This window comes from Patiria miniata, unplaced genomic scaffold (assembly GCF_015706575.1).
Source record: "Patiria miniata isolate m_02_andy unplaced genomic scaffold, ASM1570657v1 HiC_scaffold_18, whole genome shotgun sequence".
Classification (NCBI taxonomy): Eukaryota; Metazoa; Echinodermata; class Asteroidea; order Valvatida; family Asterinidae; genus Patiria; species Patiria miniata.
Genome location: NW_024037056.1, coordinates 8,596,116 through 8,618,812, shown reverse-complemented (window position 1 = coordinate 8,618,812; position 22,697 = coordinate 8,596,116). Strand labels below are relative to the sequence as shown.

The following is a 22,697-nucleotide window of genomic DNA, read 5'->3' as shown; positions in this document are numbered from 1 at the left end:
TAGCGGTTCAAAAATTTGTATTTTTTTCGAGTTCAAACTCAATAATGGCAAAGACATTACATCTTTCATGCAAATTTATATAAATGGCTATATTTAACTGATAAACCAAATCTTGTAAAAATTTATAAATAATGTAAATCTTGTAATATTTTTAATTGTATTCACTGTTTTAAACACACATCTTCAGTTATAAATAAAAGAATGAGTTGGGACTGTTTTTAATAAATTTGTGATTTTTCTATTTTTTTTTTCTACGCGTTGTGCAACTATAACCGTGGCTATTTACGGGTGGCTGTTGTGATGAGGTTTATTAATATGCACAGATATTTGTAATTCAATGTTGTAAGACAAGAGGGCGTCGTTAGATCAATTTCATTGAGGGGGTGTGATTTTTGCCGACATACGCTCCGTTACGTGCTTGAAGGTAGCCAGGAATTTGCTGGACACCTGCCAGCAAATAATTAAGACCCATCCGACTATTGGGGACGCTGTTTATAGCGGACGAGAGTGGATACTATCCGAAAATAGATGGCGCTATTCGTTGCGGCATATAATTGCAGACCTGTAAATCGACTAGCTCCCATGTACCGCAGTTATAATTACGCGTACTTCCAAAAATTAGTTAAAATACTCTCAACTCTCCAAAGTGTTTGAGACCCTCATCAAATTAAAGCTTATTTCATCATTAATTTGTGGGTGGTAATTCGATGACATTAGGGAGAAAATTCCATCCAAAGATGATCACCCCTAAAAGTAGTCCGTGTGTCCAATCGCCATTTTGAAAAATTATGCAAAATAGAGCAGTTTAGGGTTCAATTTCGGCATCCGAATTTCAGTGTAATTCGAGCTCGCACTCCTGGGCACGGCTTCCACCCATCTTATTTTACAAACCGTCAAGTTCATGGTCCTAAAAATGCTGTAATAGCTAAGAAATTGAGGGCATACAAAATAATTGTGATTTGGCCTGCGTAGGCAATTCTGGGCTTATTTACAGGTCTGCACCCAATTGTAGACAGACACGCGAATTTGCAAACGATTAATGGGGGCCAGTCGACGCATGAAAATGTTTGTCATTGGTCATCCCCAGTTGCTTGACTAGTGATTGACTTGCAATTTACTTGCGGTTGACTTGATTGCAATTCTGATTTCACAAACAATAATATTTGTAACCGATCACAGTGAGCCCTTCATATTATGCATTCACATATTCAAAAGACATTTAAATCAGTGATGGCCAGTCATACTAACATTTTATTAAAGGTTTTTTTCCTGCGAAATTCGTGGAAGAGCTGCCAGTGTAAAAACGCAGCATCAAACAATTTCGCGTAAAATTGATTGCTGATCCAAATGAGCAATATATTATCTTAAATTGTGTTATACAATTTGAAAATATAGGCCTACATCATGACATCATGTATCAACTGCACAACAACAAAAAATTCGAAGGCGTTTTCTTATTTTGCGTTATTTCGTTGTTCGCAAAATCTATTGCATTATTTCGCAAAACTATTGCATTATTTCGCAAAAGTATTACGTTATTCGCAATAAGTAAATCATTCGTTAAACCATGGAGGTATGGCACGATCGGGCTTCCGTACATTTACAGCTGTGCAAACAATATAGAGCAAGGTCCTATACTTTTACTAGCTCTATTATGATGATCGACGTACCGGCTTTAATAAATAATCACTGAACTGTGACCTCCAGACTGAGCACAGTGTATAGTACTTGCAAGTATTATATACTTTGAGCTGGAGGTCACAGTAGGTAAAGCAAATGCGAAACACCGATACGTGGATAACGTACAAAAAGACCTACGAGTAATCGAACTAAATCAGTATAAGCATACTGCATGTTGACTGCAACCGAGAGCAAGATGGACTTCCCAACCAGTCTGCCCACTTTTCAATTGTTGTTGGTGTTTGTCTGTTCGTTTATTGTATCCATTTGGTTTCTCCGAAGGCGATCCTTTTACCGTAGGTTGCCTCCAGCTCCCTGGTACATACCATTCATTGGCAGTCGGCAACTTTACAGCTCGACTATGCACCTAGACCTCACCAAAACAGCGGAGCAATATGGCGGTATATATACACTGCATCTGGGTACCAGTCCACTTGTTGTTCTAAGCAACTTCGCCGCCATCAGGGAAGGGCTGGTCAGACAAGCTGTAGATTTCAGCGACAGGTTCAAATTTCCCTTCACCATGAAAGAAGCGAAACTTGAAGGTAAATATCCTAGAATACAAAAAAAGGATCCTGATGCCAGACTTGCCAGTCATATAAAGTCAGAAATTTGTTGTTCCAAAAAAAAAGCTGAATTTGGGACTTGGGAAACTTTCTCAATTTTCAAGACTCCCACAAGAACTTCCACAAGCACTGAAGTGGCGTCGGGATACTACATTCTGTGGAAAAGTTTTGTCCTTAAAAAAAGCTATAGCAAATTGTTATTTTTAAGAAATACAATGAAATATATTTGTTCTTCGCTTTCAAGAATCTTCTTTTTTGGGGGCTCGGTGGACTTTTCTTTTCAATTTCGACGATGCCCATCACAGGCTGTTCCTTGTAAACGAGGGCGTTGTTCCCGTGATGTCACTGAAAGTCTGAAACCCTAGTATGTTTTTTTTTCAGTTGCTTTTCCGCATAAACTAACAGATCCGCTCATCTAGTAGACTGGTTCCCAGCGGGACGTATGCAAGGGTGGATCCAGAACACAGTTTTTGGGGGAGGCCAAAAAAAAATTTGGTCCCCCAAAAACGTGAGTCAAAAATTACGGCGTGGGGTTCGGGGCCCGCTTAAGGGCCCCGAAAAATTGTTGGATTCTAGATGCTCTGTGGTGCGATCTGAGGCAATTTCTGACCACTTTGACCAATGTTTTTTTTTTTAGGAAAAGATGGTGGTGTACTCATTGCCTGCCTTTATTGCGATGTCACATAAAAAAAATTGGTTTCGTTTTGAGGGGGCCATGGCCCCCTTTGCCCCCCCCCCCCCCGGATCCGCCCTTGGGGTGGGATGTGTTGATCAATATTGATACCTGTTAATATGTTTTTACGTCAAATTGCGCATCTCATGACGCAATTCCCAACATTAAAAGCAATCCGTTTTCAATTATAGCTGACTAATTATTGTACAATACATTGTCTTCACACAAATTGCGCTCTATATCTTCGAGGGTTGGACGAAGTTTTGAGCTTATACACATAGGACGACTGGGCTACACGGATTTGCTGGTTATTTTTCAACATGGTCTTGTTGGTGCTCCACACCTACGGATGCTGCAGCGCCTGAAACCCGCTGGTGAAGAAAGTCTCCTCCTGTAGCTCCAAAAACTTCAACAGGAGAAATGACATTGTTGCTAGCATAATGCTTGCCAACCAATTCCTTGTTCATGTTAGGGAAGAGGTGGAAATCAGATGATGCCAGATCAGAGGAATAAGGTGGATGATCAATATAGATATCAAAGCCACGTACAGTTCTGCCGAGTGCAATCACGGTGACCACCATCTTCAAGTGAGCTGATGTATAGTGCTGATGAAACAACACGCCTTTCGTGAGCTAATTTTCACATCGTTTTGCCTTAATGTTCTCATGCAGCTGCTCCAAAAGGTTAACATTGTACTACCCGGTTACTGTATTGCCCTTCTGAAGGTAGTTCACCTTCAACCGAAGACATGATCACCTTGTCAGCTGAATGAACAGCCTATTCTTCGGATGGGGAGACTGTGGATGCTTCCTTTGCCTTGACTCGTCCATAGTCACAAATCGGTTGATAAAATCGGCCGGATCTCTTCTAAATGACGCAGATGTCACTGGACATGATGAACCTGGTGAGTTTCTGAACTGGTGTCAGAAATCGCGGCACCCAGCGTGCTGAAAACTTCCCCATGTCTAGTTCCTTCGTCAGAATGTTCTGTATTCTGTCATGAGAGGTATCACTGGTTGTGTAGCGAATGGTCAGCCACCGATAATCCATAAGCATGCGCACGATCGACATTTTTCTCAGAAGTGGCAGTTGACAGTCTTCCTGACATTGGCTCATCTTTGAGGCTCTCTCTTCCTCGCTTAAATCCAGCTGTCCACCCCTTAACCATTGCAAAGGAAAGCGCATTACCGCGAAGGTTGACATTATGTCCTCATGGACAGCCGTTGGAGCTTGCCCTTCTCTATTGTATGCACGTGAGGACAGCACGGCGGCTGATTTTGTCAATTTTCGTCAACACTGCCTACGTACTCCTTTTGCTGGCATTGAAAATAACACACCATTAGCGTTTATTGTTCAACACAAGTGTTGAACATCAAAAGAATTCAAATAATATATACATGTAGACAATTTCGATTGTGTAGCACGTTTTTTCCTAGCTCCGAACTTCATCCAGCCCCGTATATCGCACATATACGTTTATGTTATATTTTGATCTAGGGTTATATTCCGACACTTGGGGCATAATTATAACTTCTGTTTATAGCATCTTTTTTTGGTATGTTTTTTTATTCTGCATTAGGTAATTTGCTTTAAATTTAAGGGTGTTGATGAGGTATCGATGATTATTAATACCGTATTTTCCTTTTATAACAGGTAGCATTCTGCTATCTAATGGGATTCCATGGTCAGCCCGTCGTCGTGTCGCAATAACTGCTCTGCGTTCATTCGGCATGGGCAAACGTAGTCTAGAGAATCGTATCAACGAAGAGGCTAGATATCTATGCGATGCTATGGATCAAAGCAACGGAACGCCATTCGATCCTGCACATCTTGTGAAGAGCGCTGTCTCCAATATCATTTGCACCATAAGCTACGGGCAGCGTTACGATTACAACGACCCAGTGTTCAAGAGTCTCTTGGCAAACCTCGATGTCTTCTTCAGAGCATCCGCAGTAGAGACCATTCTTTGGGGGCTACCCTTCGTAAATTGGTTCCCTCCTTTGAATAAATTTAAAGCTGCTTTCGAAGCGGCCACGAGTTTCAGCAGGCAAATGGTACAGTCGCATCGAGCAACCTTTGACCCCGATAACATCCGGGATATGATTGACGCATTTATTCTGGAAAGAGACAAACACCAGGATGCTAAGAATGAGTTGAAGGAAGCATTTCGGGAGGATTTGATTTGGAGAGCTATCCATGACATGTTTGCTGCAGGAACGGACACCACAACGTATACAATCTTGTGGCTTATTCTCCTCTTGATGAAGTATCCAGATATACAAACCAAGGTCAGTGATATTACCAGTGTCGTACGACTCGAGTCCAGGATTCGGACTTCGAGTCGTACTCGAGTCACATTTTTCGTGACTTGGACTCGACTCGAGTCACATTGGGAAATGACTCGGACTCGGACTCGACCATGATGACTCGGACTCGAGCTTGGTAACTCGTGACTCGAGTCACGTAATTTCATCAAAAGAAAAAACACTAACGTAGGGATTGGTGGAAAGGATCATTGATGAATAGTGTTTGGATGATAAAACATGGAGGGAAGGGATGGAGGAGGATTTTTTAGGGATTGGAATTAAAAAGAAAACACATTTTGGGTCTAAGCAACATGTACATACACAAGGTAAACAATATACACTGGGATTTACTTAAACGACAAAATGGATGATTAAAATATAATTTGTAAAAAATAACTGATTTGTTTGGTGAACAACTAAGAACAAGTGACTCGTGACTCGAGGCTTGTGACTCGAGACTCGGACTCAGACTCGAGGCTTGTGACTCGAGACTCGGACTCGGACTCAACGTTGGTGACTCGACTACAACGCTGGATATTACTGGCCAATATTTCCTATAATTACATTCATATCATTTAAAACATACCACAATATAGGGGTCTAAGCTATTTTTCTTGCAATGCAAAAGTTATTCACTTTGAATTTGACATTGACCGCAAAACTCCGCCCGTTTAGTTATGGAATAATGATTACTTGACAGATTTCGAATTATTAGCAGCTCGACAACAATTCAGTTATTGCAGACAATGTGGGGACCGGGAACTAGTAATAGTCTACTCGCAGGATGGCCCGTTTGTGCGCAAAAGCAAACCAAAGTAAAACCATTTTTATCTGACGGTCGCAGACGCCTAAAATGGCAAAACGGTAGCTATATCGTTAAAGGGAAAAACATCCCCCCAAACAAAAAAATCGAATTTATTGAAGAGAGCGGACAGTGCATATTTAATAACGGCAGTGCAGTCAATGCTAGCTCATTAATAGCAAACCACATGGCGCTAGCATACTTTTCAGGATTTCATTTTCAAACAAGGAAAAGCCACGATCATTCTATTTTTGTTTTCATGATTGTTGTTTTGTTTTGTTTTGTCTTTTATTTAATCGTATTGTCTATAGGTGCAAAAGGAAGTTGATGACGTCATTGGACAGACCCGCCCACCATCGGTTGCCGATCGTGCCCATATGCCATACACAGAGGCAACACTGATGGAAGTACAGCGCTATCGTACAGTAGCCCCCTACCTACCACCTCGTGCTGTACCCAGAGATGTGGAGATTATGGGGTATTCTATCCCCAAGGGTACCCAGATATGGGTGAATCTGTGGGGAGCACTGAATGATCCCTCTCATTGGGTTAACCCAGACAGTTTTAACCCTTCTCGATTTCTGTCTGATGATGGTCAACAGGTCGTCGTGCCGGAGGCATTCATACCCTTCGGAGCAGGTAAACCAAACTGTATGAGGAAAAGATCACATTGTTCTTGTCACGATAAACTTGTATGTTATTTCATAAGATGTATTGTCACATTCAAAATATAACACAACTATGTAGGCCTACCATAAAAGAAGCAGAGCTTATCAGCTCCCAAACATAATTATTATCGCACTCTTTCCATGCGAATTTATATATGAAAGGGTGTTTAAAAGCTGATGTCTTTTTACACTTGCAAAGCATTTACAAATACGTACACATACGCAGCATGCTGATGTAAGATTATTTAAGTTCCGCTGTGGTTTTGGAAGAGGGGTGGTGTGGTACTGAGCAAAAACTAATTCAAATTGATATTAAAATTTATGATGTTTGTAATGAGACAACGAATACATACGTCTTAGCGGTCTGAAAGCAGGCCGGGCTTGCCGATTCGCATTTGAGATAACACCAGGCAATGCAATCAATGATAAATGACAAGATTTTAAAAAAAAAATATCGAGACAGACAAACAGTCACTTTTACATGTACAAATGTAATATAGGTTTTCCCGGCTATTGTAACACTTGTATCACACGAATTCCCTATATCGATACTTTAATTTCGTTCCCGATCATCGCCAAGCTCACTTCTCAATTTGAATTTCAAAAAGCCACCACTAGATTTCATTTAAGGTTCAGTATAATTCAAATTGTTAGCATTCCGATTCGTCCAAAATCTTTGAAATTCGTCTCGTGAAGCAATCGGCGTTGAATTGACAAGCAAATTTTTGGGGGGGGGGGTTGTCATTCGTTTTCATGTTGTTGTCATTACATTGCGTCCCTGTTGACTTAAATTGTATGCGATTAGAAAATGCGCCCAATCTTTAGACTTATTTGAAGAATGCGTATTAAAACAATGATAATTCAACATGTATTTCCTTATATGTATAAATGAAAGTAGGCTTAGTTAGCTGTAAGATATGAATTTTTATTTCTTTGTTTCACAATTAACATTAGAGTCAGGAATTGACATTTCACAATATGCACTTATGACATGGACACTAAGCATTAACTTCAAAGACCTTCTTAATGTTGTTCTTTGATAGACATACCTTATTTCTGTTGTTTTATTCATATACATATATCAAAGAGCAAGATTACGAAGGCGTTTGATCTTAATGCTTAATTTCCATATGCTATAAAGCAAAGAGCATATTGTGAAAGTTCAATTTCTGATTTTAATGTTAATTGTCAAAGAAAACTCAAAACTTACAGCTATACTTTCATTTATAAGGAATTTGTTAAAAAAAATTTAATTTAATTAATGCGCAAACAAGTCCAAAGACAGGGCACATTTGTAATCGTAACGTTTTAAGTCACCAGAGACGAAATGTAACGACAAGAACATTAAAACGAATGACAAAAAAAGAATTTGCTTTTTCAATTCAACGCCGATTGCTTCACGAGACGAATTTCAAAGATTTTGGACGAATCGGAATGCTAACAATTTGAATTATACTGAACCTTAAATGAAATCTAGTGGTGGCTTTTTGAAATTCAAATTGAGAATTGAGCTTGGCGATGATCGGGGACGAAATTAAAGTATCGATATGGGGAATTCGTGTGATACAAGTGTTAAAATAGCCGGGAAAACCTATATAACAGCAAAACGTCGAAATGATCGAAGGTCAAGTACGGGCCTGTACCCATCTCCGCCCAAATTTCCGTTTTTCGAATTTTCTAAGTGGGAAACATTTCAGTATATATTTCCCATCATTGCCTCCGTCGTCGATACAAGTAATCGTCATTGGCAATGATACTTTGTTTCGTTGCAGGTCGTCGGGCATGCGTGGGTGAACATCTCGCCAAGATGGAACTCTTCGTTTTCTTCACCAACTTCATGCAGAGGTTTACCTTTATTCGTGACGGTACATCGGGTCTAGACATGACTGGCAAGATTGGTATTACGTTTGTTCCTCGTCCATATCAAACCATTGCCGTCAGAAGATGAAGCGTTTCTTTCTTTTTTTAGACCTGAATCATAATGACATCACACTTTGTTTACATGCTTTCCTCTTGGAGGCAGATGTGGAAGACGGTCATCAAGCTCCTTCTATAAGGGCATCCCTCTTTATTTCTCATACAATTATTCCTCTGAAGTAGGATCGGTCAGTTGGCCAACCCACCCCCCACCCCAAAAAAAACTGAAAAAAAAAGAATTGAAAAAAAAAGAATTGCAGTTTCACCGTATTGTATCTTGCTATATTTATTGCAATGAGTCTATCACGAGATATCACGAGTTGAACAAACTACATGTAATATGTTTTCCCGGCAATTTTAGAATGTTTATCATTCGAATTCACCGTTTCTATTCAAATTCGTCCATCAACATCGATTTAGTGCACTTCCAATGTTCAATTTCGTCTTTTGTCAGACAATTTCAAATTCAGTTCAAGCAAAGTCTAACAATGAGCACACGTTTTCGTCCCAGAGTATTCAATTTCGTCTCGTCTACGCCAAACCTTGTTATTCAGAAATCGAAGTCGTCTAATTGATTTATATAAGACGAATTCGATCTCTGATGGCTGCCATTTGGCAACAGCTCAGACGAATTTGATCGACCCGGTGACTAAAGAGGGGGACCAAAATTTGAAATTAAATGGTAAATGTCATAATTGGTTTTGTTAAAGTGAGTGATTTTTTTTGGGGGGGGGGACGAAAATTGAATGTTAGAGTTGGTAAATTTGAATGAAGAATGTTTTAATATAGCCGGGACAACGCATATATAATACAGTGATATTTGCATCATGACCAGAATCAGAACAGTGTCGTCTGCTAGCTACAATGCGTGACGGCGATTGGCTCCCAGTATTTTCTTCTGGACCACGTGTGCTAAAACGAACATAGTGATTGGCTGGATTTACACACTTCGGCTTTACTTGTGTACTCAACACCTTGTCTTGTCTTGATACTGCCCAACACCCCTGATTATAGGGGCCAATTCAACCGGGCAGGGTTCGTTGCGCTTGATGAAATTGCGGAGAGAGTGAAGAGTTATTTGTTTTGCTGGCTTAGGTAGTTGTGTACTGCTTCTTTGAAGTTCTTCTTGTCTTAGATTGTAGTGATGGTTTCTGGTAAAATTATGTTTCTAAAAGAACGTCGAGTTAAAGATCGGCCCTTTAGCACAATTTTTTTCAAGTTCTGGTTAAGGTTAGATTCATACTTTATTTACACTAATCAGAATACATGGATTACAACTGCAAAGTTGTTGATGTCCGGCTCGACGGAAGATAGACAGCAATCAATTTTGATTGTAAAGCGAGGGAACCTTTCAAATTAGAATGGAGATCGTTTCAAATTAGAGAGGGGAAAAAGTAACAAACACAGCCTTGAGTAGTGGGACCCATTATGCAGGTTCCATAATGTAAATTGAAATACGTGAAGGATTTAATGACACCCCTCCTAGTCCCTCCACAGAAAAAGCAACATTAGTGAAACCAGCTCAAAATATGAAGTTCCTTTGAAATTCTTGTGGTCATGCCCTTGATGAGTGAGGGTGCCAGACTGGATGTGTGGGGTTTTTTCCCCTCTATAGGCCTAGATATCTAGAAGGCGTCGAGTTAATCTATCTTTAACCCTTACGAAGGATGTGTATTTAAATTAATACATGTATATGGTAAACAAATAATAAATGCATGTAGACGCATGTACCGTTGGGGGGGGGGCGTTCTTCATACCCCTTCCCTCTTCCAAGGGGCACAGTTCAGTTTTTAATGCAAAGAAAAAGAGGAACTAGGTCTTACCTCTCGTCCATCCTCAGGGAAAAAAATCATGATTGTGATTTTTTTTTAATAATAAAAAACAAATCCCTTAAATAATGTAGAGAAATTTAAGTGTAACCTATCACTTCAAAATGAGCAAAAACTGATTTATAAAACATGCACACGAAAAGGATGTTAATTAACTATTATGCGTCGGGTGATCACTTTTTATTACAAATGTTACAGCTTTTGATTGTTTAATTTTTTTATCATCTCGGCACATGTGTCATTAAAAGACACGTAGCGTTCATATTTTGGGTCCAAGAGGGCAAAGCGGGTAGTTTTTGGAAAAGTGGTCCAAGTGTTGTGTTTTTTTTTTGTTTTTCGCTTATATAAATAGTTATTTTAAGCGGGGAGGGTTTTACCATAGGTGCTGGCGTTTTCATTTCCTAAAATTAAAAACAAAATTGAGATTGGCATTCAATTCAAGAAGTGTTGCACCTATCTCACTGACTATGTGACTCATTTACTGACTAATTGGCTCAATGTCACTTGTAACATAAACTTGCATAAGTCAAACATTGGCCCAAAATCTGACTTGGACGACTGCATACTTAGACCCCTCATAGCAAGTTGGTCTGGGACCAGCTAATATAGGTTTGCCTAGTCTGGTTAAAATCGGTCCTGGCATTTTTATTAATGGCAGAAAGTTCCGGTATTCTTTCACCTTTCTCGTGCTTGGTTCTCGAGTTTACTGGTACCCGTACCTCTATGAGATAACGGGGGTTCAGAGGAGGAGCAAGGTAATTTTTATTGGGGGGGGGCAGCAGCGTAGCCAGGCTTCTCATCCTATAGGGGGGAGAGTGGGGGGGGGATGGATGTTACAGTGGGGGGAATTTCATCCGTGCTGAAAGGATACACGGTCTGGTCTCCGTACAATCATAAAGTGTGGGTGTGTGTATGGACCAAGGAAAATGGTTAGGGCACACACACGTCCACGTTTGACCGTACCGATATTCCACAATTAATAACCAATGGGAGCTGTTGCTAAAAGAGTACAAACAAAGGAATGAGGATTAGGGACAATGGGGGGGGGTCCACGATTGATTTACGAAGATGGGTGTGTTGGGGGTGGGGGGAGGGCTGGACATCATCTTCCCATGGGGGCGCTGTTCAAAACCGACATCATCATCCATGTCATACAATAGGTGGCGCTATTCGATTTCCGCGGAACGTTAATACAAACAGCCAGTCGCAAAAAACAAGGTTTTCGTGCAAAATTAAAAAGAAAACGTGTGCAAAAGGCGCTTTATGTTAAACCCAGGTGACAAGTTTGTGAAAAGGGCACTCGCACATCCGTGCTGAAATGTAGATTGGGTTTTCTTTCCGGACACTGTAAAATACAAAACGGGGAGAGGTGGGGGGGGGGGGGGCTGGTACCATCTTCCTATGGGGGCGCTGTTCATAACGATCATGAACACCATCGGGCAATAGATGGCACACTAGCTGACGGTCGCGCGAAATTAAAAAAAAAAGCACTTGAATTTGTGTTAAAGGGCACTCTTCAAAAATATTGGGGGGGGGGGGGTAAACGCTGGTGAAAAAGGGCACTTGAATGGAAAAGGGCAGTCTTTATAACAACAAATGGGGGGGGGGGTAAATACCACCCACCACCACCACCACCTCCGTGGTTCAAAATTAATATAGGCCTAGGCTCATTATAAATCAATACCAGGGACAATTATAAGCAATTCCAATGGGTAGAATGCCCATCCCGTGGGCGGCTATAAACCAATGTTTGGAGAGTACTGTCCGTGCTATATTCAAGTGTTAACCCGAAAATATATTCTTTTTTGAATAGGACTTGTATTCAATCAATTTTATTATAACATTGTCAGTAACATCTTGCAATAATAATGCAGTAAGGGGTGAGACTTATAGTTACCCAGTTTACGACGGTAGGGTTTAGTGCATTAATGTATGTGACAACGTCATCTCGACCATGTCAAACAATAAGCATAGTGTACATAAACACCCAGGTTATCCCAGTACAGCGCAGTGTTAAATTTGCTCAGTGTAATTCCAAAGGCGTGGAGCAATCATAAACTTCTATTTCAAAGTATTATAATCCCTCCAACACGATTTGTTTGTTAAAGGATCTGTCACAATGTGCTTTACCTTACTGATAAGCTTATTCAAAGTGGACGCGCCATCTGTTTTGGATGTTTTGTATAAAAGGGCATGTTTATTCTTCCGTGTTTGATGGGATTTTAATGTCAATATTGTCAACCCCTTACACGAGACAAATTGGTCCGAACAAAACACACCTGATAGTGATACACCGGTATAGGAAATGTAACTGATTGGAATTGTAAACTAAAAACAATCAACACGGCGCATAAATTAGGTTGAAGATAAAGTTATATCATCGTCTTATAATATTGATCTTCATCCCAAAGAATTAAGATTGTTGACCTTTTTCCTTGACCCCTATCGAAAGGTCATGTTGCCACTTTGATTTGCCTAAGGTTAATCGCTACAAGCAAAGAAGGTATCGTACATAAAATTGTTAGTCTGAAAAGATAGGACTCTGAAATGATGTACATCGTTTACTGTCGTATTTTTTCCCAAGAGTTGGTTTATTAAGCTACAAAACTACGTAAACAGCAGCATTCTATGTATTGAATATTACAACTAATAATTGCTTAATATAAAAATGTTGATATTGACTTCGGTATCTTGAGATTGATATTCTGTTTAGAACGCTTCTTTTCTGATAATGGGATTTAGTTTTTTTTATTCAAAATCCTCTTGTAAGGGGTACAAGATTTTTGGTGATTCATTAAAGTCACGTGTCACTTTTTGTCAGACTATCAGTTACCCGCAACTAACTTTCCAATTGGTTCGATTTCTTTTAATTAATGCGGTTGTAATTGTTTCTTAAGTTGGAAATCTGTATTCGAACAAAAAAAACAGCAAAACTATTCATTTGTTGGCTGTTTTTCCTGTACGAAAATTAGAAAATACACAAAATATTATGCTTCCACCTATTTCCAATGTATTGTGTTCAAAACAAAATTTACTTCAACAGCTAACACTATATCAAAATATGCTTTCACACTTCTTCGCTGATTTTTTTTCACTTGTGACGTTTTAGAAAATGGGTTACTAGTCATCAGGAGTTATCTCCAGATAGGAACGGTCTTGGATCCAGTTGTAGTCCAGTCATCACAAGTCCGGTCACAAGTAAATCAACGGTCCATTCACAAAGCCAGTCACGAGCAACATGGCATGAACTTTGTCAAATTTCATTTGAAGAACTTGTAACTGGAATTGAGACTTGGTGGCTTGTAAGGATTGCAGGGACTTGTGACTGCCTCGACTACAACGCTACTTGGATCTGAAACCGCATCTCGTCTGTGCTCCTCCGAAGGAATCATTCCTGTGCAGATCCAAGGCACATCAGTCGCAGTCAGAGCGTCTCAGTCATGCTGGTTACTAACCGGTTGAATTACAGTCTCAAAAGTTAAACGAAATAGGTATAAAATAATGTAGTCCATTTTTTCTGGCAGGGAAGATGTTTGATGTATACGTCTACAAATCCTCGTAGTTGTTTTGAGTTATGCTCTCGCCATGGGCTGACCGCCCCCCAGCGGCGTCACCGTCCCCATCTGATGAGCGTGCTGGATGATCACACAGGGTGGACAGAACACGGATAGCAAGCAATCATTTTTGAAGGATCCGGAGATGTTACTCCTGGCTCGCACCCGCTCTCGTATCTTGGCCAAGTTGTAGAAGTTGTAGCAAGGCACCAGGAAAACTAGACCGCACTTCATGCAATCCTCACCCAGTAACTCTGCCGTCTTGCCGTGAGTGTAACATGGCAGGATCCAGCTAAAAACACACAGGCCGATGTTATCGAAACAGGCAAATAGGTCGTTGTTAAACTCACCCATTGCAATTAGGAGGAAGTCAACAATAAGATGACTGAGTGAAAAGTTGTGGGGTGTCTTAAACAATTCTCTCTTCTTAACCGTCCATGCAGGCTGGATGCCAATGACAACAGCTCACGGTCGCCTCTGTTCTGTAAACGTAGAGGTTCTCTGTGTTGTGCATTTGTGATGTTATTTCCATGGTATCCCACATCGCGTTGGTCCTGCTAAGATGGACTTTGTGACTTTCTTTTGTGTCTGATGACATCCTACTAGTTACCGTCTGACTAGCTTACATCATCGATGTCCATGTTTCCTTGCCTACGTCCATGTATGTCAATACTGCTGTATTCCATGACTTTACCTTCCCCAGATCTCGAAGGGTTTCCAAAGTATTAAAAAACACAGGACATGTTACCGGTCATTGTCAAGACACAAGTCCTGTTTGTATATTATCTCTTTGTTGAATGCAAATTACGTCTTTGACATTGTTCGCTACCTTTGCCATCGGTTGAGGTAATTAATCATGAATGTAAATTTAGAATGTGCAGATAAGCAGCTCCTCTGTCGCCAGTACATTAAAGGTGGGTTGGTGTTTTGAGAAAGTCAGTGTCTGGTTTTAATTACCTCAAAGTTTAAAGCAAAAAGTATATGAATTGTTCGTTGAATAAAATACAATGCTTCGTTGATCTCTTTCATTTTCCGTTACTATAGATCGACTTTGAATGCAAAGTGTCATATTGAAACTTACTCCCTCGTTATCAAGAGATAACCTTGCCGGCTGGTTCTAGTTGATCGAAATCAGCACGAAAGCATCTTGTAAAGAGGTCGGTTTAGGAGCGTGCGATGGATTGTCCAGCTCCTAGAGGGGTATTGACTCCAGCCTCTCTAGCGGCCTGGATCAAGGCACACCAAGGACATAGCAGCAAGGTCAAGCAATCCATGACTAACCCTCCATCGATGCCCTTGCTGTCCCGTACAGCTCCACGTGTCTTAGCCAGGCATCACAGGTTGAGGAAAGGGACGAACATGACCAGAGCGCAGGGTAGGCAGCCGCCAGTACCAACAGCCTCAGCCGTCTTGCCGTGAGTGTAGCAAGGAACGAACCAACTGAAGACACACATCCCAAGGTTGCCGAAGCAACCAAATAGCGGGGTATCCCACTCTCCCATTGTAGATGAGGATTCGAGTTAATGGTTAGAAGGTGGATCGAACCTTGAGACTCGAAACGAGTTAGCTCCTTATCCTCTGTAGTTTCCCAACGAATGAAGGCATGTTGCCTCAGCTACGCGTTTTTATCACAAAGCTTAAGCTATAAGTGAGGCGTTTCCTTAAACCTATATTTGCTGAAGGGGGTTGTTAATCCCTTGTATGCATTAAGACCGATCTCTCAAATAGATTAAATGCTGTTATCGTTTACGCTTTATTATGATTACGTAATACTAATCATCAAGATAATTGTTGAATAGTTGAATGGTTGCCCAGAAATAATCACATGTACATTTATTTGGTGAAATGCAAACAGCCTATTAAAAACAACCAATCTCCATAAAAAGGGGAAAGGTCATATAAAGAAGTCATAAGATATTAGACTTACCGTTAAAACCAAAATAATGAAATCATTGCAATATGAATTGAATTATGAATCCAGCTTTGTTTATAGGGCACAAGTTTATACCCAAAATAATAGTGAGGATGTTCCTCCGGTTAAACCAAATATATATATATGTAAGTGAGTGGGTTCAAACAGTGTTTTATCTGGAGGTGCGAGTATAGAGATGGGCTAGTATGCAGGCCCAAGGAGGACTACTTGAAATTACTACAGGGCGTCCTGAAAAAAAAATAGTGCATGTAAACCCCTCCATTTTTGCTAATTTGCAACCAAAATGTTTACACCACCTTCACGGTAATAGATTTAGCTTCAGAATACCGTTTGTTTCATTGAGAATGCTTTTGTAAATCCAAAGATATGTTTGAATAACGGCAAAGCCAAGAAACCCATTTTGTGCCACTTTCTGTGAAGCAGTTAAAATCAGTAGTCCTAGTCTAAAACCAAATCATTTTTTTTTAGTGTTTTTAACATTTTTAAGCAGAGTGTGCAATATTTATTTATATTCAATTGAACTCTTTCATTAAAGTTTTAAAGAAGTGAACTTGTCTGTTCAATTAAATTGTTTCAACATAAGAACAAAACCCTATATTGTCGTGTGAATAAAATGTATGTCTTACACCATAGGGATAATCTTATCAAAAGAGCCATATACTGGCATTGTCTGATCTTTGAAGCACTCACCTCCTAAAAGTGGCACAGAATGTGTGTTTTTGTTTTTGTTTTGGGGGGTTTTTTTTTGCCTTGCGGTTTTTCAAATATATATCTCTGGATTTACAAAAGCAATCTTAATCAAACAAACGGTATTCTCAAGCTAAATCTGTAACCTTGAAGATCGTGTAAGCATTTGCAGTAAATTCCGGTTGTGAATTGGCGAAAATGGCGGGGTTTATATGCACCATTATTTTCAGGACACCCTGTAGTGTTATTGATAGTTTTTCGGAGCAGTAAGAACAGAACAACAATCAAGACGTTAGCTGTTAATGGAACAGCATCATGTCACCATTATGTGTCCATGGGGCGTCCTGTTCTTCGGCTCAGGGGTACACCCAAACAATATATTCCCATTGACAAGTGTTACCCCCATGGGCCTACTTCAAACATCTTTAAAATATATATATATATATACAGAACTCTCACGGTATTCAGGCTGCACAGAAACATTGATCATCAACATTACATGTCATCTTTCATTTTCTTTTCAATTTTGGTAGGTTGACCGATGCAGGCGCGGATCCGGGGGGGGGGTCGAAAAAAACAGCTCTGACTCAATTTTTTTTCATAGAAATTCATTACAAATAATGTGAACCCCCCCCCCCCCCCTGCTCTGGCACCCGAAAAAAATTGTACTGGTAATATATAATATCCACAAATATCCACCTGTGCACTCAATTCGGACAGAGACAGCTGGGTTATAGGGGTATTGCGGTACACTATTCTGTAATATTAGTGTTAATGATCGTCGGATTTGAACAGCGCCCCCTTTAAAAGTATCACAGAGCCCCCCCCCCCCATCCCTCAATTGATGTTTCCCAAAGTGGAAAAGCAGCCATATTGAAAGGGATAACATGGCTTAACCCAAACTAAAAACCTAACAAAGAGTCGGGGTATATCACGATCCCAAATACATTGTATAGCTGTGCATGTGTTGTACATGATGTCATATATCAGATACATTGATGTCATATATCAGATACATGGATGTCATATATCAGATACATGGATGTCATATATCAGATACATGGATGTCATATATCAGATACATGGATGTCATATATCAGATACATGGATAGGCAAGCTTCGTAAAGCTGATCCCTGACCAAGTGTCAGAAACAAGTGAGTCAGTCATTGAGATAGGTAACCAGTCTAATCACAAGTGACAGTCTGTCTGTCTGTCTGTCGGGGAGTCAGTCAGTCAGTCAGTCAGTGAGGTACAGAGCAAAATTATCTAGAACACACTGTACAGGGTGAGTAAAAAAAAAAACGAAACCCAAATGTCGGGACCATTGTTTCAGTGAAGTTCTACATGTAGCACTTTCAAAATCTAGGATAGAAAAGCCCAATTCATAAGCTTTCTTTTAGTACAAGAATCATTCAAATCACTTATGTACTTTTCAAGTTAAGGAATTTTAAACACAACCACCGTTTTAAAGTTCTGTCCACGGATCACAAAAAGCTAAGTGTTCTTTCAGCAAAACGAAAACAGATCACATAGGGATGTGTGTGAATTGTTTTCGTTTTGCTGAAAGAACGCCCAGTGCAATCGCAAAGATAGGAATTAAGATTCAACTGAAAGCGATAAGGTTTTCAGCGACATGACCGCAAATTCGTGTCATAATAATAGTGCACGTATTTAGAGTCGGTGCCCATTTTTAGAAAATGGGCGTTAACGATTAATGAAGAAGCAAAGTTTTCATGACACGGCCTCGTTCGACTGGAGATAACAGCTCTTTCAAAACTGCTTGCTTGGTTTTGTTTTTGTAAGCAGGCCTATGTCCAATACAAATTCTAACCACATTATATTAATATAAATCTTTACACATACTCGGGGAATAGTCAAGTCATTTATATGCGAAGTAAATGCTGAGAAATCAATTAAATCACAATTAAGAAATCTATTTATTCAATCATTTCTTTTGCTCACTATAGGAAAACCTCCCATTTATTCCCTGTTTCATTATGCAAACTTAGTGAAAATACAAAAGGTATACTAAGGACGAACTAGTGCAGTTTTTAAAATCAAGACACTACAAACTTTACTAAAAGACCACATTTCGTCAGTCTAGATTGGTCTCAATCTTAGTGTATTTCTCAACTCAGTGTAATAAAACAATAGAAACAATTACGAAAGGTGTCATGTAAGCATAAAGTATCAATTAAGCACGTCAACAAGTTTAGAACTCTTATCATGAGAACATGCGAATTTTCTTAAATCAAATGTTGAAGATAATCACTTTAATTTAGAAAGGTTTCACACTGCACAATATTCTGACTCGAAGGCTTAACGGCTCTGCTTTGGTTGTTGGTCTTTTTGCAAAGAAGGTATGTCATTTAAATGGAATGAATGACAAACGGCGTCACAATGATGTGGCGGAGGATGTCCATACGTTGTTTATTTTTTTGTAGTTTCTTTGATTGTAAGTCGACAAAAGTATAGCAACATTGTCACCAGGTGTTCAGTGCCTATCTAGTCTAGTCTTAGGAAAGATGGTGTTTCAAAAAAGGCCTTTATATATAATGACTAAGAAATCTAAATCCATAAAAAAGCACCTCTATATACGATTATTAAACATGCTGTGAAGTTCTAGTTTATATACTGCAAAGCTGCAGTGTTACATTTATCCCGGAGATTTTTATCAGACGAGTGGTTAATATAAATTTTATATTAAGGTGCGTTTTTCGAGATGTATTTCAGCAGCATAAAAAAAATGTTGTTCAACCATTCTCCATCGTGTAAAATATTTTATTCTTACACGACCCAAAAAACATTAATAGCGATAAAAGCCTTTGAGGCTCTTGGATACAAAATATAAGAAAAAGAAGAAACAATACTTGGGACTTTTTGGAATTCCCGTTTCCACACTCGACATAAGATGCTTAGGGGCCTGTGTTTCATTTGGTGTGTCATACTTTTCATACATCGGTTGCAATACTACAAGATTATATCAAGTAACACTTTTTTTCATGTTCCAATTCATTGTTGTGATTTTCAGTTCAGTTATAACTGCTGACTAATATTACTACTGCTACTTCTACAAGTTCTACTGTTGTTGTTGTTTGGTTTTGGGTGTTTACATTCCGATGCGCTGGGCAAAAGTAACTGTTTTTTACACGAATTAATTTCCACCTTAATCATATAGAAATCTGTTAGCATTCCTCAATGCATAAACCATGTGACCGGTCTTTATGCAACGCCCTCCATATTTCCAATGTATCCCATGCAAATCTGCAGTATAATCTAAAAATAATATGATTCATTGACAATATCAAAACACAATCACTAAAACTCGGTGTGTGGTTATCTACGTTTGTTAATTTGTTATGCAATGAAGTTGTTCATTTTTAAAAGTAGAGAAATCCCAAAAGGTGACTTTTGAGTTACATTAGTTAGGCCAACTTGACTCTGATGAACTATTCAGCTGAGCCGGCGTATCATCGAAAGGAGAACGTTGTTGGTTGGTGTCGGTGTGAAGGCTAGCTTCAACGTTCGGAGGACATGACTTGTATTCTGTTAAGCTTGTAGCAACTTTCCAAATGAAGGAAGGCATCTTGCTAATGTGGCAACAATCTGAGGTGGTTCCGATCCTTGATGACCACTAGCTGATAGAAGGATCATGTTCATTTGGTCTTGCGGAGCAGCAAGCACATGCACATCCTTGTCAATAATGGTTGTAAGACTTGGAGACTGGGTGGGGATCCATGCATCCCTATGACGGTGGGGTTGTCTCTAAGATAGCCACTCCTTTGACTCTTCGGTGAGTTATAGTGAGATGAAGTTGGGAAGTTTGTATAATCATTTTGGTGCGGTACGAGATTGATCAACGTCGCACTGAATGAGGAGGGCATGCTGATCAATGTTAAACACGAGCCATAGACTGGCCTATTCCCAGGCCCGTAGAATTGCGCATCTCTGCCCCTTCCTGCACCAAAGCACACGGAGTACAGCAGAAGGTGACCAAGATGTCGTTGGTCTGATCTCCTTCAATACCACGCTGCTCTCGAATCTTGCCTCGGACCACGAAGAGCGTGTACCAATTGAGGAAAGGCACAAAGATGGACAGGCCACACAGCAGGCAGTCGTCACCCACAGCCTCGGCATTCTTACCGTGCACGTAGCACGGTACAAACCAGGTTATGCAGCACAACCCAACATTGGAGAAACAGCCAAACAGGCCTTGCTGCCACTCGCCCATGACGAATTCTCGATGGTGGAAAACTCACGATAAACTGGTAAGAAACAACTCCAAATTACGCCTTTGGGCTTTCTGGGATAAATTTGATTTCAATCCCTGTTGTATGGATGCTACTGTCGCTTGTGCAGATTGGGCGTGTTCGCACTCGATAGCGAGGCCAAAATATGGACGTTGGATTTTGAGCGTGTTTTCGTTCACACTAGGTACCAGACTAGCTAGGTCGATATCCACTGACTATCACGTGCTATCATTACCGTTGACATCGCCAGACAAAAGGTCAACGGAAAATGTTAATCAATATGACCGATGTGAGGACAGGCCCATAGCTGACCTGGGGTCATAGCATAAACTAATACCTTTTTTTTCGTATTTTGAAATGTTTGCATGCTTTCAACGAACAAAATGTCAATTGTTATACGTTGTCAAATTTTGTTGGAACACACGTAAATAAGTTAGTATGAAAATGATTATGCGTCACTTTTGTAATTTCATGACATATGTATATAACATAAACTTGTCTCATTAAATTCATTAAAATAATGGAAAATATTTCTATGAACAGGTAAAGAAAAAGGAGGATTATTCTCAAATGTTCTGACGGCGAACAGGTTGTCGATAAAATATCGCATACACAACTTCAACCAAAACTCCAGCAATCACAAAATCATTTATCGACAATACAATTTCCATGCCAAAAATAATAACAACTACGTAGCAAAATATAAGCTACTCACTGTGACAGTATAAACTGGACTTAAACTTTTGTCAAATGGAAGTTATTTGTTTCCATTTTGCACGTTTTCTTCAGGTGCCTGATAAATAATGGTATTTACCTGTTTCTCAATATGTAATCTTCCGGCCTTGTCTGCACCTCTGAAGTGTTTATACAGCAAACATGCCTACGTTTAGACGCTTGACTTTGCCCCGCTAATCTGTTGACAAAGCCCCATCGAATAAATATCAGAACAGCGTTCGTTTTGACTCCGACGTCAACCCTCAAAACCCACTTAACTCGACCTTTACAAAATAGTGTAATGTATGCAGCAATGTAGAAACACATCCAGCATGCTTCAGGATAAATTCACAAAATATAGTGTATTAATTCGTACAAATTTGCAGTAGTTTTCAACATTTAACGTTCTTTTCACCCATCAGTTACTTTTCAATTGTCATCTACGGGTTGCATTATAGTACTTGATCAAAGTGTTCTGACACTCAAATCCAAAAGGAGACAAGATTCGCAAAGGACGACAATCATTTTATAGTATTTTGTCAGATCGAAACATACACAATTTTTTTTACAGTTCAAATTTTTCCTGACCAAAATACATTATCACACTTAATAAAGATAACAAACAAATAGAAAAGAGAATGGTTTTGAAGGAGAATTATGGACTTATTAATTCACAATGAACGTCGAAACGCCCCGTGATCTAAAAAAAACGATTTTTTTTTTTTTTGTCTTACAGAATTATATATTTTTATGTTTTGTTTTAAAAAAAAAAATGGTTCCTTTGTTTTAGGCGTCTGCAACCCTCTGAAAACAAGGCATTTCGTTTTGCGCAAAAATGAACCCATCCTTTTGAGAGTCGAATTATTGCCTGACAGCCAATAATTCGATTTTTTGTGTGTGAACATATCATATCTTCACACACAAAAATAAGTAAACGTGGGTGAATTCTTTTTTCGTTCGATGTCTCATTCAAAAGTGAACAACTTTTATATTTCCAGGAAAAGTGCAATTGAAAAAAAAAACAGTTATATTTTTAAGGTGACAATCGAAACTAGTCCGGGTTACGCATTTATAATAGCCTACACGTCGGAAATATATCACATATTATGTACATGAT

General features: G+C 39.5%; 3 protein-coding genes across 3 annotated transcripts; 1 reads left to right on the top strand and 2 right to left on the bottom strand.

Annotated features, from left to right (window-relative positions):
- The first annotated feature begins 1,730 nt into the window (after positions 1-1,730).
- LOC119724505 (cytochrome P450 2J2-like) lies at positions 1,731-9,044 on the top strand. Its single transcript, XM_038195591.1, has 4 exons — positions 1,731-2,225; positions 4,573-5,207; positions 6,339-6,666; positions 8,468-9,044. Exons 1-4 carry the CDS (start codon positions 1,853-1,855, stop codon positions 8,641-8,643), a joined length of 1,512 nt encoding a protein of 503 aa, XP_038051519.1. The 5' UTR covers positions 1,731-1,852; the 3' UTR covers positions 8,644-9,044.
- Positions 9,045-14,013: 4,969 nt separating this feature from the next.
- Positions 14,014-15,497, bottom strand: LOC119725088 (cell number regulator 4-like). The gene is made up of 2 exons (XM_038196449.1): positions 15,355-15,497; positions 14,014-14,287 (listed from the first exon to the last, which is right to left on the bottom strand). Exons 1-2 carry the CDS (start codon positions 15,495-15,497, stop codon positions 14,014-14,016), a joined length of 417 nt encoding a protein of 138 aa, XP_038052377.1.
- A 3,028-nt stretch (positions 15,498-18,525) lies between these two features.
- Positions 18,526-21,063, bottom strand: LOC119724504 (protein PLANT CADMIUM RESISTANCE 3-like). Its single transcript, XM_038195590.1, has one exon. It carries the CDS (start codon positions 20,845-20,847, stop codon positions 20,512-20,514), a length of 336 nt encoding a protein of 111 aa, XP_038051518.1. The 5' UTR covers positions 20,848-21,063; the 3' UTR covers positions 18,526-20,511.
- Between the last annotated feature and the right edge of the window lie 1,634 nt (positions 21,064-22,697).